General features: G+C 48.4%; 2 protein-coding genes across 2 annotated transcripts in view; both read left to right on the plus strand.

Moving 5' to 3' along the window:
• Positions 1-5,058, plus strand: part of XDH (xanthine dehydrogenase) — a 253,277-nt gene extending 248,219 nt beyond the window's left edge. The window contains exon 38 of the transcript XR_012774875.1: positions 5,047-5,058. The gene's annotated coding sequence lies outside the window, so the exon portion shown is untranslated. The remainder of the gene's footprint in view (positions 1-5,046) is intronic.
• Positions 1-14,308, plus strand: part of GALNT14 (polypeptide N-acetylgalactosaminyltransferase 14) — a 100,496-nt gene extending 86,188 nt beyond the window's left edge. The window contains exons 10-15 of the mRNA XM_075496547.1: positions 82-208; positions 2,856-2,948; positions 4,299-4,382; positions 5,557-5,701; positions 12,518-12,637; positions 13,222-14,308. Of these exons, the coding sequence (XP_075352662.1) occupies positions 82-208; positions 2,856-2,948; positions 4,299-4,382; positions 5,557-5,701; positions 12,518-12,637; positions 13,222-13,380 (728 nt within the window). The 3' untranslated portion in view covers positions 13,381-14,308. The remainder of the gene's footprint in view (positions 1-81; positions 209-2,855; positions 2,949-4,298; positions 4,383-5,556; positions 5,702-12,517; positions 12,638-13,221) is intronic.
• Positions 14,309-15,183: the final 875 nt, after the last annotated feature.

Genomic DNA, 15,183 nt, shown 5'->3' on the forward strand with positions numbered 1-15,183 from the left:
GAGGATGAAGTGAGAGGTAATACCAGCATCCAGCCTGCTCTAGGACAGAAAGACAAAATGCTGAAGCTGCTTCTCTTGTAGAAATCTCTTTCCGTGTGTGGATGTGTGGAGGGAGCCTGGAAATCATCCCCTGCAGCCGCGTTGGGCACGTCTTCCGCAAGAAACATCCGTACATCTTTCCAGAGGGAAATGCCAATACATACATTAAGTAGGTGTTTTGCGCTTGCTTCATTCTTTGTGAAACGGAATAAGGTGCTGCCTTGTGGGGAGCGGGGAGCAGAGAAGACGGGGAGGAAGGTTTGTTTGGAAAACTTTGAAATATCCCTGGGCAGGAATCTCCTCAGCCAAAGAAAATGCAAGTCAGTGTGACTCTCCCTTAGGATTTCTACAGCGTTGAGAATATGACAGAAGTAGGACACTCGTATGGTACCTTTCATCAGCACAGAAATGGAGGGACGGCCCCAGCATCTCCCTGAGCACTAGCTACCATAACAGCAAATGGTTTAGACCCTAAGGTCATCAGAACACATTTATAATGACCTGAAATCAGGCTGCCAGCAATGTCTGTCAGTACCCAGTGACCTTAGCTGAGGGCTGAGAGTGGCTCAGCTGAACCAGAAAATTTGGTTCCCGATGCCTCTCCGAGAGGGGAGCCGAGCAGCGTGCTGGAGCGGGGGGCTTCGCCTGCGGGCTGGTGCTGTCTCTCGAGCACAGGCAGCAACGGGCTGCGCCTCGCTGGCGGGGCACCCAAGGAACTGCCAGGGCGTCCCAGCTGAAGGGGACCTGTCCTCGCACACCGGAACGTAGACTGAATCAGGTACTGAAATGGCTGGCTGAAATGGGCTAAGATCCTGGAAACAGCGGGCAGGGAAGGAGGCAGTCCAGAAGTGGGAACCGGCATGGGAAAGATGATGGGAGCAGCTAGTGAAGTCAGGAAGGATTTCCTCCTTTTTTAGAGCACGAGGCTGAAGGTTGTCCATTAAGTAAATGACAGAGAAAAACACCGGGGACATTTATATTTAATGCAGGGTTGTTTCTCAGCTAAACCGCATTTGTCTGTGTTTACACACCGGGCATTCCTTTTAGCGTGGCTTTCCCAGTGTTACAAAGAGCCGACAAGGTATTTGTGAAGACCCAGCCGCCTGCAGCGGGGCTACCACTGACCCAGGCTCTCTGCAGCTTCCCCACGCTTTGCATGAGACAACGAACTGGGGGAGTGCAAATGACACCTCTCAGTTATACCTAAGATGTGATTTCCAGCCACGCAGTGTGTGGGGCAGGAAGGGGACCTTGTCACCTTGCTTCAAAAAGACAGTGGTGAGGGGCACAGGGCATTGCTGGCATCAAGAAGGAGGGCATAAATTTGAGAGTCAGGAGGAGGGCTCTTGCTTGTAGTGGTGAAATAAAACTCCTGCAGAGGAGGCTGGGATGTGGCAGCATCTCCACTGTGGGAGTTGCTGCAAACCTGAGTGAAAAGGCAGCGTCTGCGTTGCATCACCTGCAGGAGGAGCAAGGGGAGCTTGAATGGGTACAGCTCGTCCGGCTGCACCCCAGGCACAGGCGCACGGGGATTTGGGGGAAGTCTGAATCAACGTCTAGGTGTGAGCCTCAGCATTTCTCCCCGTGCTTCTTCTAACCCCAAATGAGATCAGGAGGCCAAGACAAAACCCCCCTGAACTTTGGGGAAGGATGGATACGGATGTAGACACCGTGGCTTCGGCATCTCTTGAGGAAGAGCACTTAGACTATTGCAGTGGCCCTAGAGAGAGAGGAAGAAGCACCGTGAATCAGCAAGGGACTGGAAAGCAGTCTGGAGAAACACATCTGTAGGCATTAGGAGCTGGGATTTTATTAACTTTATGGTATCTATCAGCCTTAAACTTAACGTTGTAGTATATAGACTGAGAGGAGAAGCAGCTTCTGGCAACCTGATGCTATTTGGTACCTCTGTTTAAACAGAGATGTTAGCAAAAAATATCTCCACCTTTCTGCCAGATATTGATTTTTTTCCACACAGCCTCTTCTTCAGTGTGAAGGACAGCTCAGGTTCCAGTGTTGTGCTGGGTTCACGTGCAGACTGTCTCCTGTTCTGGCCATGTGGGACTCGGCCAGATCAGAGCCTGCCCCGTGGCACCCGCAGCCCAGTGGCATGGTAGCATTAGCTTGGAGGCACTGGCCTGCCTTGCAGCAGGAGCTTGGAGGACTCCCCTGACCCGGGCAGGGATGGGCGGATAGGCATGGAACAACAGAGCCATTTGCAAGGAGAGTTAGAGCCATCTGAAGTCAACAGAAGATTGCCTGAGGTTCATAAACCTCCTGCAGACACCTGGCTGATGTGGAAGACTGACATTTATGCTACAGCACTGTGGCCGGGGTGGTTTCTCTTAAGTTTTGAATGCTGAGATTTGCCTCAGTGAAATCCAGGAGTGCAAAGCAGAAGAGGCCGTACAGGACTGATGCAAAGGAAATATTTGCCTTCAGTCGTTGGCAAATTTTGCACCACTTTTCAGAGCTCCATCCCAGCCACTAAAGAAAACCCCAGGCATGCCTGCCTGGGAGATGATGCTTAAGAGAAGCTTCCCTTCTGAGTCTGGCAGATGCAAAGCATCCAACTGAGTTTGAAGTGGTGAATTCTTCACCCAAGCTTTGGCCTGTTGTGTTTGGTCCCTGGAGTAATGGGTAGGAGGAGTACCTTCTCTAGTAGTGAGGGGTGAGCTGGCTCAAAGGTGGTTTGGGTGAAGCCAAAGACCAAGTTGAGGATGGGAGGAGAGCGGGATGGATCCGTCAACGCATTTTAGAAAATGCCACCTCGGAGGTTGCCTTGGTTTCACCTGTCTTTCGTTGCCTCCTTCTAGAAACACCAAGCGCACCGCGGAGGTGTGGATGGACGAGTTCAAGCAGTACTACTACGCGGCTCGTCCCGCAGCCCAGGGGAGGCCTTATGGAAAGTAAGTGTCTTCCTCTGCTGCCCGTGCCTTGCCTGTGCCCTGCCTGCTGCAGTGGGTGTTCACGGTGACGTCGCCCTGCTGTGGAAACCCGCCTGCGTTGTTTCTGTAGTAACGCTCAATTAAATGCTAATGGTAGGCAGATGCTATGAGCACAGCAATGAAACATATAAACAGCTAGTTTATATGCTATGCTAGTTTATCCCAGTGAGTGAACCGAATCGAGGCGGGGGAAAACCCCCTCTGCCTGGGTCCTGCCCTTGGCATTAGGTACAACTACTTCTGGTCCCAGAGGGGAGTTTGGGGGAGAGAGTCCGGAGGTCTCGCTGGCGGCTGAGGGGCAGGAAAATCGCCAAATTTTGGGCCCACTAAGGCTTTACTGGAAAGGAGCAAGTGCTTTGTATGCAGGGAGTTTGGCATTCATTCTGTGAACAGTCAGAAACGCCTCCCTGTCAGGAGGACTGTAAGTATTTGTGTTAATTTCTCATTTTCATATGCTCTTCCTTTCCTTAGAAAGTTTCCTTTGGACCACAAGGGGTTCCAAATCCAAACCCAAATTCCTTCTGGCTACTCTTCAATCTCCAGGATAAATAAATTGAAATCCTGGTGACTAACCTATTTCCACTGAATTCATATCTTCTTCCCATCCGTCAACACCGAATGAAGTAGCGGCTCTGTCCTGCTAAATATGTGAGGCTGTAGAGAAGATAGCTATGCGAAGGGAAGGTACTGGAGGCTTCCTACTGCTCTGTAAATGCCAGCTCGTAACAGCTCCATGGGTAGAGGCTGGCCCAGGGAGGAGCTGGAGTTTGGAAAATGTCCCTATACACCGTGATCCCTCGGCAGAAATTTTGCCCTGGTTAATGAAAGAAAGAAGTGTTTCACCATGTGATTACTTCTGCTGACTTAAAGGCATGTTTAGGTGCTCTTGGAAATCAAGTCCTTCTGTAGTCCTGTAAACTAAGAGTAATTTATAATAGCATATATTAATTTCTTAGTACATAAATATATTAAATAAATACTTATTGCATATAGTAGATAGCGTACCTTTTTTTACTAATCATTTTTAAATGACTGTACTTTTCCATGAACCTTTTCATCCACCAAACTCCAGGCTCCTTGTTAAAATGGCAATATGTCATCGTGCCATTTTACCAAGTGAGACCTCCAAAGAGACAGAGATCAAAGCGACTGCCCAAGCTCATGCAGAAGACAGCAGAAAATAGAGCTGCTGATGCTCTTGTGTTTGCTCTCTGTGCATATCTGTTGGGTTTCTCTCAGCCTCCCTTTTCGGTGCGTTGGGTCTCACCTTCATTGTTTCCCTTGTATCTCTATGATATTTTCTTCCCACAGCGTCCAGAGCAGAGTGGAGCTGCGGAAGAGGTTGAAATGCCACAGCTTCAAGTGGTACCTGGAAAACGTTTATCCTGAACTTCGGTATGGATGTGCGATCTCTGCCTGCCTCTAGCAGGCCAGCAGGATGCCCCATCCCTCCTGCCCCACAGAGCTTTCCTCTGCCCCTCCAGCCCCCACACCCCTGCCCCAGAGACACAGGCACCTCCTCCCTTGGGCTTCACAGAAGGGCATAGTGAATTTTGTGCTGGCTTGAAACACAGCTTGCTCACAGTGTGACATGGTTCGTTTGCGACCCCGCTTTCTCTAAGCAGTTTTATAGACTCCGTGGCTCTTTGCTGCAGGGCTGGTGAGGGGCAAAGCACCGGTTATTTCTCTTAGCTCGTGGGACTTCCTCAGGTATCCTCCTGCCCACGCTGCGGGACAGGTGGTATAGGGAAATAGCCAGTTTTCCTTACTAAAGTATCCCAAGGTGGAAAATCCACTGTAGCCTCTGGTGGGTTGTTTCAGTACTTAATGACTCTTGCTTACAAAAAAAAGCACCTAATTTCTAGTCCCTTCACGTGTGATATTCAAGACTTCTCTGTTGTGAAACCATCCACTCTAGGAGTTTATGATCTGTATTCAGGTGGCTCTGCCTTACTCCTAGCCTAATGCTTTGCTTGATATGCACTTCCACGGTTGCTTTTGCGCAGATCCCTTTTAGTCACCAAAATTACTCCAGAAACCGTTGCATCCATTCCCCCAGTCACTAGCAGGAACCATCCTCAAAAAGGGTGCAAATGTTTTGGAGATACTTCCAGGGACCTGCTGGTGCAATGGCTGAGTGCAGAATCACAGCGTGAAAGTGTTTTATAGCTGTTTTCTTGCTTTTTTGCCATGTGTGGCATTGCACAGCAGCATTCACAGGGAATGCCAGGGCTCTGTGGAGGTTTGTTATGAAGTTCCCCACTCCTGTAAGCTGAAGGCTGACCTTCAGCCTGCTCACGGTCTATTCCTTGCTCCTCTGTTTGCCTTGTGTAGTCCCTTATTTATTTTTTCCTCTTAGAAAGGCCAGCCATCCGTCTCCGAGTGCTGCTTCTGCAGCATCCCTGCCCACGTACTGCTCTCAGTGGTTCAGTATTGCAATAGATCTTGCCACTCTCATTTTCTGAAGGTGAAATGGTGCAACTACACCCTCCTTACCCCACTGAGCCTCCCTTTGAGTACTCCGTCTGCCTGGGAGAGGAGGGATGTTGTTTTCACGCTGTTCCCACAGGATTCCCGAGGAATCGCTCTATCAGACTGGGGTGATCAGGCAAAGGCAGAGCTGCCTGGAGTCGCACAAGTCTGAAGCCCAAGAGTTCCCCATCCTGAGCTTAAATCCTTGCAACAGCAGCAAAGGCACGGCAGCAACGGCACAGGTAAGATGTGTTGCCTGTCCCTGTGATGCCAGCTGGAGAGAAGGCTCCGGGGCAGGTTCAAGGTGATTTCCTAAGTTTGCTAAAGCTCTGTTGGAGGATTACCCGTTCTGCCAGCCCCTTTCCTAAGGTAGCATGTAGTTAAACCCTGGTAAGGCCTCCTTACCTCGGTGGAGGCCCTGGGCAGCAGCAGGGACTGGTGCAGGAGCCACAGTACAGGGTGGACCACTTATCTCTGTGCTAGCCTGCGCTGGGCACTTACGGCTGCTCAGGAACGCCACGCGCCGTTCATCTGCAAAGATCAGAGAAAGACAAAGAGAACTATAATTTCCTCTCATCTTTCAGCCTTATTTCTTGAAGTTGCACTGAATCGTGATGGTATTTATAACTTCATAGTCTGTGTTCTCTCACTATTAGATTGCCCATTAAACTAGTAAGAATTTAATGAGGATGATCTCGGGTTTTTTTGATCTCACTGAGATGAGAAAAAGCCATATGAAATCGGTGTTCTCAAAAGCATATTCTATGAAATGTTAGAGCCGAGAGCAGGCACATGTGCCTTGCAGTGGAGTCACTGGAGCAAGACCCTGAAGACACGGCTTCAAAACCCGCCTTTGCTTCAGGCTCCCTTTGTGATTTTGGGCATGTCAGGAAGTTCTCTCACTGTTCCCATCTATAAAGCAGGGAGGATAACAATTGCTCACTTCTTCGGGGGTGCCGTGAAATAATTTAATAGGCAATGGTGTGCTCGCTTCCAGTTGACTGTACATCCTTAACCCTCATAGTTACACATTCAAACCAGGTAGCTATGCATATAAAAGGCCCAGCCTAGAGATGCTGCTGAAAACGTCCCTAGTTTGTATGTGCAAATGAAGCATGTCATTATGTGCATCTCTTTCTCATGCAGTTGCATGCCTGCCTTTAGTCAGGAAAATAATATCTGTTTCACAGTCTGGTAAGATCAACAATGACTACTTGAATTTTAGTCAGTTCAGAAAATATAGTGAATATAACTGCAAGTACCCCATAGTTACAGTTCTTATGGTTTAATTGGTTTCCAGGTTTTAGAATTCTTTTTCTTTCTTCCACTGCTACATGGCCTTTTTACACAAACAGCAAGAGAAGTGAGCTGGTGAGAGCAGATCATCATGCTTTGCAGGGTCAACTCTGCTGAAGGAAAAAAAAAATGTTTTAGTGACAATTGCAACTTTCAATGAATTGGCTGTTTTTAAAAAAATCTGGGAAAATCAGAATGGAAAATGCTGCTGCAAGCTAGCGTTTCGAAATGAAATGGCATTGCTCTTTCTGAAATACCAATTTGATGTGATATTTTAAAATGAGAAATGTCATGCCAACAAGTTAGATTGTTTCATTCCCATCAAACACATTTTGTTTTGACATTTCTGTGGAGTAAATTTTTGGAATTTTTCATGCCACAGACTTTTCATCTTCCCATTTTGATTCTGCAGCAGTTTGCAATAGGTCAACACTTCTCACTGGATGGCAACTCCATTTCTTGTGCACATCCAGGACTAACTCTGCAGGGGAACAGAAAAATGCACTAGAAACAGATTGCTGAATAGCTATACTCGATACACAGGCAGGAATAGAGAAGAACTTTTTCCTTTTATCTTTCCGTGTCTTTCTAGGATACTTCTCTGTTACTTGTACCCATGGAGAATATTTCAGATGAAAGCAGGATATTTAAATTTTCATTGTGAACAGAACCTTATATTTTAATTACACAATTGTTACAAGACCACCTGAACTTGTGGATGACATGGGGGTTATAGTCACCAGGCTGTGTAGGACAGAGTATGCAGCAGTCCTGAATGCTGCTTAGTTTCGTATTTGGTATACCAGAATAGAGCAATAATCTTCACTTTTAACATACTGATGTCACATCTTGTTTACCCTAAGCTTCATTATTTGAAAAATAGGCTTAGCTGAATCAAAGCTGTGCTTTCCTGGCATTCAGTAAGTACTATGGAAATACCCTGGCCATCCAGAGCCTTTATTATCAGTGTTAGTAGCATTAATGTGGTTGCTTGATTGCCTGCCCTTCTGTAGCTGTCTCCCTGCTAGGCTCCCCAAGTCCTTTACCAGCTTTACATGCGTGAAGTCCTGGGACCAGGTGCGAGAAGATCTGAGCTGCCGTACATCACCGTGGTTTGAGGAGAGAGGAACAGGAGCTGTCAGATGGCAATCAGTTGCTCTTTATTTTAGTTTTTTCTATCTGTAGCGCAGGGGAAGGATGTTGTGAGCCCTCTGGCCACATCCATAGTTTGGGTAGATCGAGAAGAGTACTCTGACTGCGGTGAAATCAGATTTACACCCCTAGCAGATCTCACAAACCCTCCCTGGTGGTGTCTGGTTTAATGGTGCCTGAATTACTAAAAGGGGCACTGAGGCACAAGAAGACCCCTCATCTCTGTGTAGGAGAGCTCTGTCTTCTCATCCCTGGGATCCACTTGGCCCTTCCCTCTCCAAAAGGTCTGGCAGCAGTCAGGGCAGGCTCTGTCCCCTGGGGTGGCTCTCAGAGGGTCCTGCTCTTGGGATAGTGACTGGCAGAGACCTTCAGGCGGTGCTGCCTATCCCCAGGGCACAGTGGGCTCTGCCTGCGCTCCCGCCCACCGAAGCCTTGGTACTCTATGTCTTGTTGTGTCTCATTTGCTAAATGAACGGATCGATTTAGTTTTTCACAAGAGACACGCATCTGAAGGAAAATAATTGATCATAATTTTGCCCTGGTCTATCTGATGAAGACGCGAGTGATTGGTTTTCTTTTCAAACTGTCAGTTGATATTAGTACATACATCTTTGGAATAGACACCTGACTCTGGGATTTATTTAATAAACCATGAATCATTAGCAGTTCCATGAAACCTGACGTACTTCAGATAAAAAAGCAGAAGACGCTTCGGCCTGGATACTCACACACATTTAAGCAGTAGCCGCAAGATGAGTTTAAAGTTAGTCATCTCCTAGACAAGTGAGGAAACAGTGGGAAGGTTGCAGCATCTGTTTTCCTGGCCTGCACCCCAAAATGTCTGGGCCTTGGAGCTGACTGGCTGCCATCGCATTTGGGTGGCACGTCCTTGACTCTCATTGTGAAGAAAATGCAATGTGATAATCTGCCTGATGCGGCATTGAAGCTTACCCCAGCTGGCTTCAGGGCCTCTGTGGGCTGACTAGATCTGCACTTTGGAGAACATTTAGCATCTATCCAAACTAACCTGACAGTGTCCCTCCTGAGACATGGCAACCATAAAAATTCTCTTCTGACCTTCCTCCCCTCAAAAGTCTTCGTTCTCCTCCGTGGGCACGTCCTGCCCCAGCCGTAGGCTGGCTGGGGCTGCAGGAGCTGGGCTGAGCCAACGGAGCAGAGGGGCTGGCTGGCAGCCGTGTCGTCTCTGCACCCGGGCTGCCCTGGGCACCTTCTGTACTTCGCTTTCCCTCTCCTGAGATGTGTGTAAGTGCTACTTGCATCCCAGGGCCTTTTGATGAAGTGAAGCACTTTGGTATCCTTAGGTGACCCACGCCGTTGCGTGCCTTGGGAAATCCTTCCCTGTGATTTTAAAATAAGATAATTGAGGGCTGAGGTTGTTCCCGGCTTCTTCAGAAACATTTTTCTCTAGCTGCTACCCCGACTTTAGGGTACGGCTGGCCTCTTGGTCAGCGGCAGAGCATGTACGGCTCTGTCACGTTAACGCTGGGCTCCCACAGGGCTGCTCCTTGCCAGGCTGAGGGGCTCCTTTCTCCTTCTGCCAGCCAGGCTACGCCAAGCCAAAGGTCACATTTTAAAATAATTTCTTCAGTTCACAATGATGCTGAGTAGCAGTGACAGGTGCCTGCCCGAATGATGCTAAAGCCTTGAAAAATGGTCGCAAGCCTCAGATGGGGGCTAGCGTTATCCGAGGCTGCGGAGGAGGGGGATTGCTGGTCGTGGTGTGCAGCTGGTAGCTCTGCTCTCCCAGTCCACCCTCTTCCTCCTTGCTCCACCGCCGCTTCAGCAGGAGCTGCTTTGTCTTTGCAAAGGCAGGAAATCTTGATCGCGGTTTCGCCTCGTGTGTCTGTTTTTCCTTGGTGCCAGGAGTCAGCTCTCAGCCCCGCTGGCATCACTTCAGCCCCGTCTGCAGCCCTGAAGCTGTGTTAGCTCCTTCAAGGTCTCCCTTCTTAGGAATACCCTGGGCTGCCCCGTTCACCACAACCCCCGGGTGCCAAGCTCTGCTGTTGTTACGGCTGTGCTGGCCACCTGAGTGCTCCGTGTGCCAGGGTTTAGAAGATAAAGTAGTTTCTCATGGGGAAAAAAAGCAGGAATTTTCATCCTGACTGATACAAATAAGGAAAGAGATGGGGTAAGATAAAAATTTGCATGGCCATTTGCCTGTATTTTAACTCAAAGCTTTTCATGGATGCTGCGGTGTTCAAGCGACCTTCCCCCCCCCCCCCCCCAGAATGTCTTCATTTTCTGCATCATTTTCTCTGGCTTTCATTTAGGGCTTAAAAGAGACAAGACATGATTAGAACTGGATAAAACATTTTCAACAGGACTGGCTTCCATAAAAAGCCATTCTGCCAAAATAGAAGAGGTCTGTGAAAATCCGTCAGTTTAGGTAAAGACAGTAGCAGGACAGCCTGGGGGCAAGAGGAGAGGATCCAATGTCAGCTCTCAAACGGATGCATATATCTAGGTCTGCAGGCCTCACTTCTTACGATGAAGAACAACTGAGGAGAGGTGGTTACCACCACCCTGTCTATCCCACGGCGCTTGGCTGAGTGAGAGGGTGATCCTGCCTTGACAAGAGTTACAGGATTAGTTTGCTGCTGCTGAGGAGCCTCATGGGTGTAGCTCAGGCCTTGTCCTGGTCTAAAATGACAAACAATTGGTTAAAAATGTAAAGCGGGTTTTCAAAGCAGCTTGTAGCAGCGTGGGCGCCGAGAACAGGTGTTGGAGCTTGCCCCGTAGGGCTTGGTTCTTCACAGATGCAGGACTAATTTGGCACCTGATTTCCCAGGCTGGTAGTTTACACAGCAGCTGACAGCGTGCATGGTTGGGATGTCTGGAACGCGTTCACTGTAGGATCAGGTAAACTCCGCTCCGTCTGACAAAGAAGAAGTAGTTGCCAGAAGGCCCTTTGAATGCAGGCTATGGCTTTGAAAATTAATGCTTGTTATGTGCTGAAATCCTGGGCAGCTCTCACTGAGAAGCCTGTGGGCAGGCTGTTCAGAAAGCCAGGTTTGATTTCCATTAGCTAGTGGGGAGTAGTAGGCTAAGAAATGTGGGGTGTGAGGATCACAGTGTGAAGTCCTTGTGGATTTGGGTCTGCTTTGCAAAAGTGTGTTTTCCCTTCCAGGTGGCTAAGAACCCAAATGAAGTGGGATTTATATTCCCAGGAATTAAATGCCTGTAGCTCTCGAAATCGGGGAGAGGAGTTAAAGCTGCTGACGGTGACAAATACCAACGGGGTGGAAGCGTTTCCCTGCTCTACTAACTCATGCTAATGCAACCCAAAGCCTCCGCCATTCAAAGTCGGGGGAGCTGCAGGTGTCCCAGCCCTGAGATCAGGGCAGCCATTCTTCACTTCCCCCTCCAGCGCTCAGAAAGGGTTGCAGTCTCCCAGGAGCACCTTTTACCCTTCATTTTTCCAGACCCAGCCTAAACTGCCGCGCGTTTGAGCACTGCCTTCCCCTCCGTTGCCCACACCCCTGCTCACTCCGCTCCTCCCGGAGCTCTGATTCCGGGAGTCAGTATTTTAAAGTTAATACTCTCACAAAGTTATAAGCAAAAAACTTGTTCCCGAAGTCACTCTCTGGGGTTGTGTAAAAGCATGGGTTGTGGTTTCCCATAAGCCAAAGCAGCTCTTGTCTGCTTGTGCCCACACACAAATAGCAGGGAGACGTCCCTGCCTGGACCGTCTTAGATCCTCAGGAGGTGCTCTTGGGTAATATGAGCGCAGGTGAGTGACAGAAAACGTTCAACTGGGATAAACATTGGAATAAACTTATGCGAAATAGTATTGGGCTAAGCAGTGTATCTGTACATACATGATGCTTTGGAAATCCTGGTCGAACTATCAGCCTCTTCTCTTTTTCTCCCAAGAAAAACATCCATGGGTGGAAAAGATGATAATGCCAGAGAGCTTTACATAGGATAGAGTCTCTGCTCCCCCAAAGATGATTTCTTGGGCTGAGGAGCTGATAAAGAGCAGGTGAACAAGAAAAGCAGCGTGAGAAAAAAACCTGCAGGACAGCCCAGGGGAGCAGGAATAGCAGTGGTCATAGCAAGCCAGGAAAGCAAACGTTTGGGGTTCAGTCCCGCTCCTTTGATATAAAGGGGAACTTTATCCCTCATTTTTGTGATATTTGGGAACAGAATCCCGGGAATTGCGAACATTTGCTATATATCACCTCTGCTCTCCTGCTGCTAGCCGCAAAACATTTCTGCTGCTCTTCCTTGGAAAAAAAGGATTGCACATTGTGTGGTTGCACATTTCTGCCTCTTTTGCCATTTTGCCATCCCCCGTTCCCCGACCACAGCCCAGTTCTGGCTATGAAATCCTTTGCCTCATGAACCGTTTTCTTCCAGCAGCTTTTGTAGACATTTTCTTTGTACATAGAGTCCCCCAACGACAGCCGCAGTTTTGGGGAGGCTTGGAACAGCCTAGTGACCTGTCCTGGTGCCTCTTAAACTCAGTGAGCTTTGTGCTTGGTGTCCGAGGGGGCAGGATCCGAGCCAAAGTGTTTGCTTTCCAGGTAGAAGAATACCAAGAATCAACCCTGATCTCTCACCTCCGTTCTTTTCCTTCCTCTTTGTAGGAATGGACGTACACGTACAACCACCAAGTCCGCCAGCAGCAGCTGTGCTTGTCTGTGTACACCCTCTTCCCCGGTTCCCAGGTGCTGCTGTCACCTTGCAAAGAAGGTGACAACAAGCAGGTGAGGCCTTTTCATCGATCCCCCGTTTTCTTTGCAGTTCCCTTTCTTTCAGCATAGTACTACTGCGCATCAAATCGCCCGTGGACTCTGACTTCCTCTGGGAAGCGCAGTCTGTCTGGGAGTACAGACTCTGGCCTCTTTGGCCCTTTGCCTCTTAAATGAGTGTGTTGATAAGGATGTCTATTAGTGCGGGTGGTGATCTGGATACTTATCTGCTGAAGTCAAACCAAAACTGGCAATTTAGTTCACACGGGCTGCCAGTCAGCCAGCAGATGCTAACGTTTCTCTGCAGTTAATCATCGAGCTGGCATTTGAACCAGTGACCTGGGGAAAAAGCTGTTAGTAATATATTAGCTTCCTGGAGCCAGGCAAAGGCTGAGCTTAAATGAGTGTGTTTCTGATGGGAGAAGTGCTCAGCGTGTGCTCTGCTGGGTGTGGGCTGGGGGACCCTGGACTTCCCAGCATCAGGCCACAAAGGCTCAGTGACAACTGTCCTCTTGATGCTGGATCAGTATAGTAAAAGCATAATGAAGAGAAAGGTTGTTCACCCCTGTTTCTCCTCTCACGTGTGTATCTCTCCTCAGAGATGGGGTAAAGTTGGGTCACACATTGAACACATAGCGTCACGCTTCTGTTTGGACACTGAGACGACTGGGGACACGAATGAGAGCACCAAAGAGCTTGTCATCAACCCTTGCGAGAGCACAGCCATGAGTCAGCGCTGGGACATGGTGATGTCTTGACCTGCTTGAGGACTTACTCAGCGGGGATGGGCACCGAGACATTGCTACACGCAGCCAAGATGCACCAGATGGAGCTCAAATGCAAAACCATTGGGGGTCCTTGTGTATTATGGGACAGGAGAAGAATCATTCCAATAAAAATAAGGACGTGGCGCTCCAGGTTGAACAATGGGTGTTGTCTGCAAGGCACGTAGCTATTATTGGCCTGTTGACGGTCATACATTTAAAGAGAACGGATGTCAAAAAAACAAACTTGAAATGTTTTAGAGGGATACCGGGTCTCCTGCAACGGGCCCTACAGAAGTTTGGTGTGCACGGTATTTATTAATCTCTCTGGAAACACAGGTAGAAGAGCCTTGGAGACCAAAAGGAGACTTGGACTCAGCAAAACAAGCATCTCAGTAGCTTTTGGGGGGTGAGGCAGGTGTGCAAGGAGGGACGTGCCAAGGGATGCTAAGAAACATCACCTGGGATCAAGTGGAAAACACTGAATTACCTTTGCACTTTTCATTGCTGTGGATGAGTTTGTCTTCTGCAGACAGTGTGGGTGGAGCCGTGTTGCACGTTCCAATTTGTACCTGATCCACGTACATGACAGAGGCAGGGCAGTCGTTTATGGCTGTGGCCAGGATCAAACCAGCAAGTCATGGGGGAGTCCTGCTCTGTGCTAACTGCACATGGGGGTTGTTGAATCTCCAAAGCCCAAGCAAACAGAGGATTCAGTGTGTGAGATTAAAGGATACAAACTGCTGTGAAGCTGGGAGGAGAGGCAGTAACTTGATTATTTCTCCTCTCTGAAAGCCGTGGGTGAGCCTCAGTCACTGAAAACTCCCCTATAATCTCACTATGTGTCTCTCACTGCTTCAGATCTGGAATAAGTCAAAATTTTCACTTTTCTTCCATAAAAGTAATATTTTTGGTAATTGAAGGTAATTGTGTCATATTTGTGTTTCCTAATTTCCTGGCTACAGAAGAGGGAACTCCCGTGAAGTGCTGCTACCAAAGGAACGGAGGAGGTAATTAAAACTAGAGACTGCTCTGAGAAAGGAAAAGGGATATTACTTGGTTTTGCTTCCCAGGTATCTTGTAGCCCAAGACTTGAAGTACTGAAGAAGAGGTTTGGGATTCCCCCAGTCACACCTGTGAGCAGGGAACCATGGGTCACAACGTACCTCTCTCCCAAAGTCATGTAGCGTAGGCAGACTTGGCACAAATGATTTCTTCAGGTTTTGGAGAGAAGTCATTAACCAGAGGTCACGTCAGATGCAATAGCTATGTGGCAGTGAGGTGACTGCCAAAGGAGAACAGGACAGAAGACCTCAGAAGAGGTCTTAGGAATAGGAGAGAACTGGAAAGGCCATTTGTAGCCGGCCCTTTAGAGCAGCTCCCACTACAGCAACAGGTAACAGGCAGTGAATCACCAGGAGCTGCACACGCAGCTCTTGTGTAGTAACAACTCTTGAAGAAAGCTTTTGCAACACCGTCAATGTGACTTGGAAAAAAATACAGTTTGTGTCTCTAAAAATGCTAGGGTTTAATGGAAATCCTGTCCTTTGTTCCCTGTGCTGCAAACTATAGGTGAAATACCACAAGCTTTGAGCCTTCAAGTGCTCTCAGCATGCCTTCTTGAATAAATTGCTGGCTTTCAGGATTTTACTGCCTCAGTTTCTCCTCCCTCAGTGCTGGGAGAAAGCTGTATGTGTAAATCTCCCCGGCTTTAGGGGCAGAACCAGTATAACTCTTTATTTACAAAAGGTTGCAGGGTATAAATGCTTTCCGTGTGCTGCAGTGATTACTAACCTA

Source organism: Mycteria americana, chromosome 3 (assembly GCF_035582795.1).
Source record: "Mycteria americana isolate JAX WOST 10 ecotype Jacksonville Zoo and Gardens chromosome 3, USCA_MyAme_1.0, whole genome shotgun sequence".
In the NCBI taxonomy this organism is placed as follows: Eukaryota; Metazoa; Chordata; class Aves; order Ciconiiformes; family Ciconiidae; genus Mycteria; species Mycteria americana.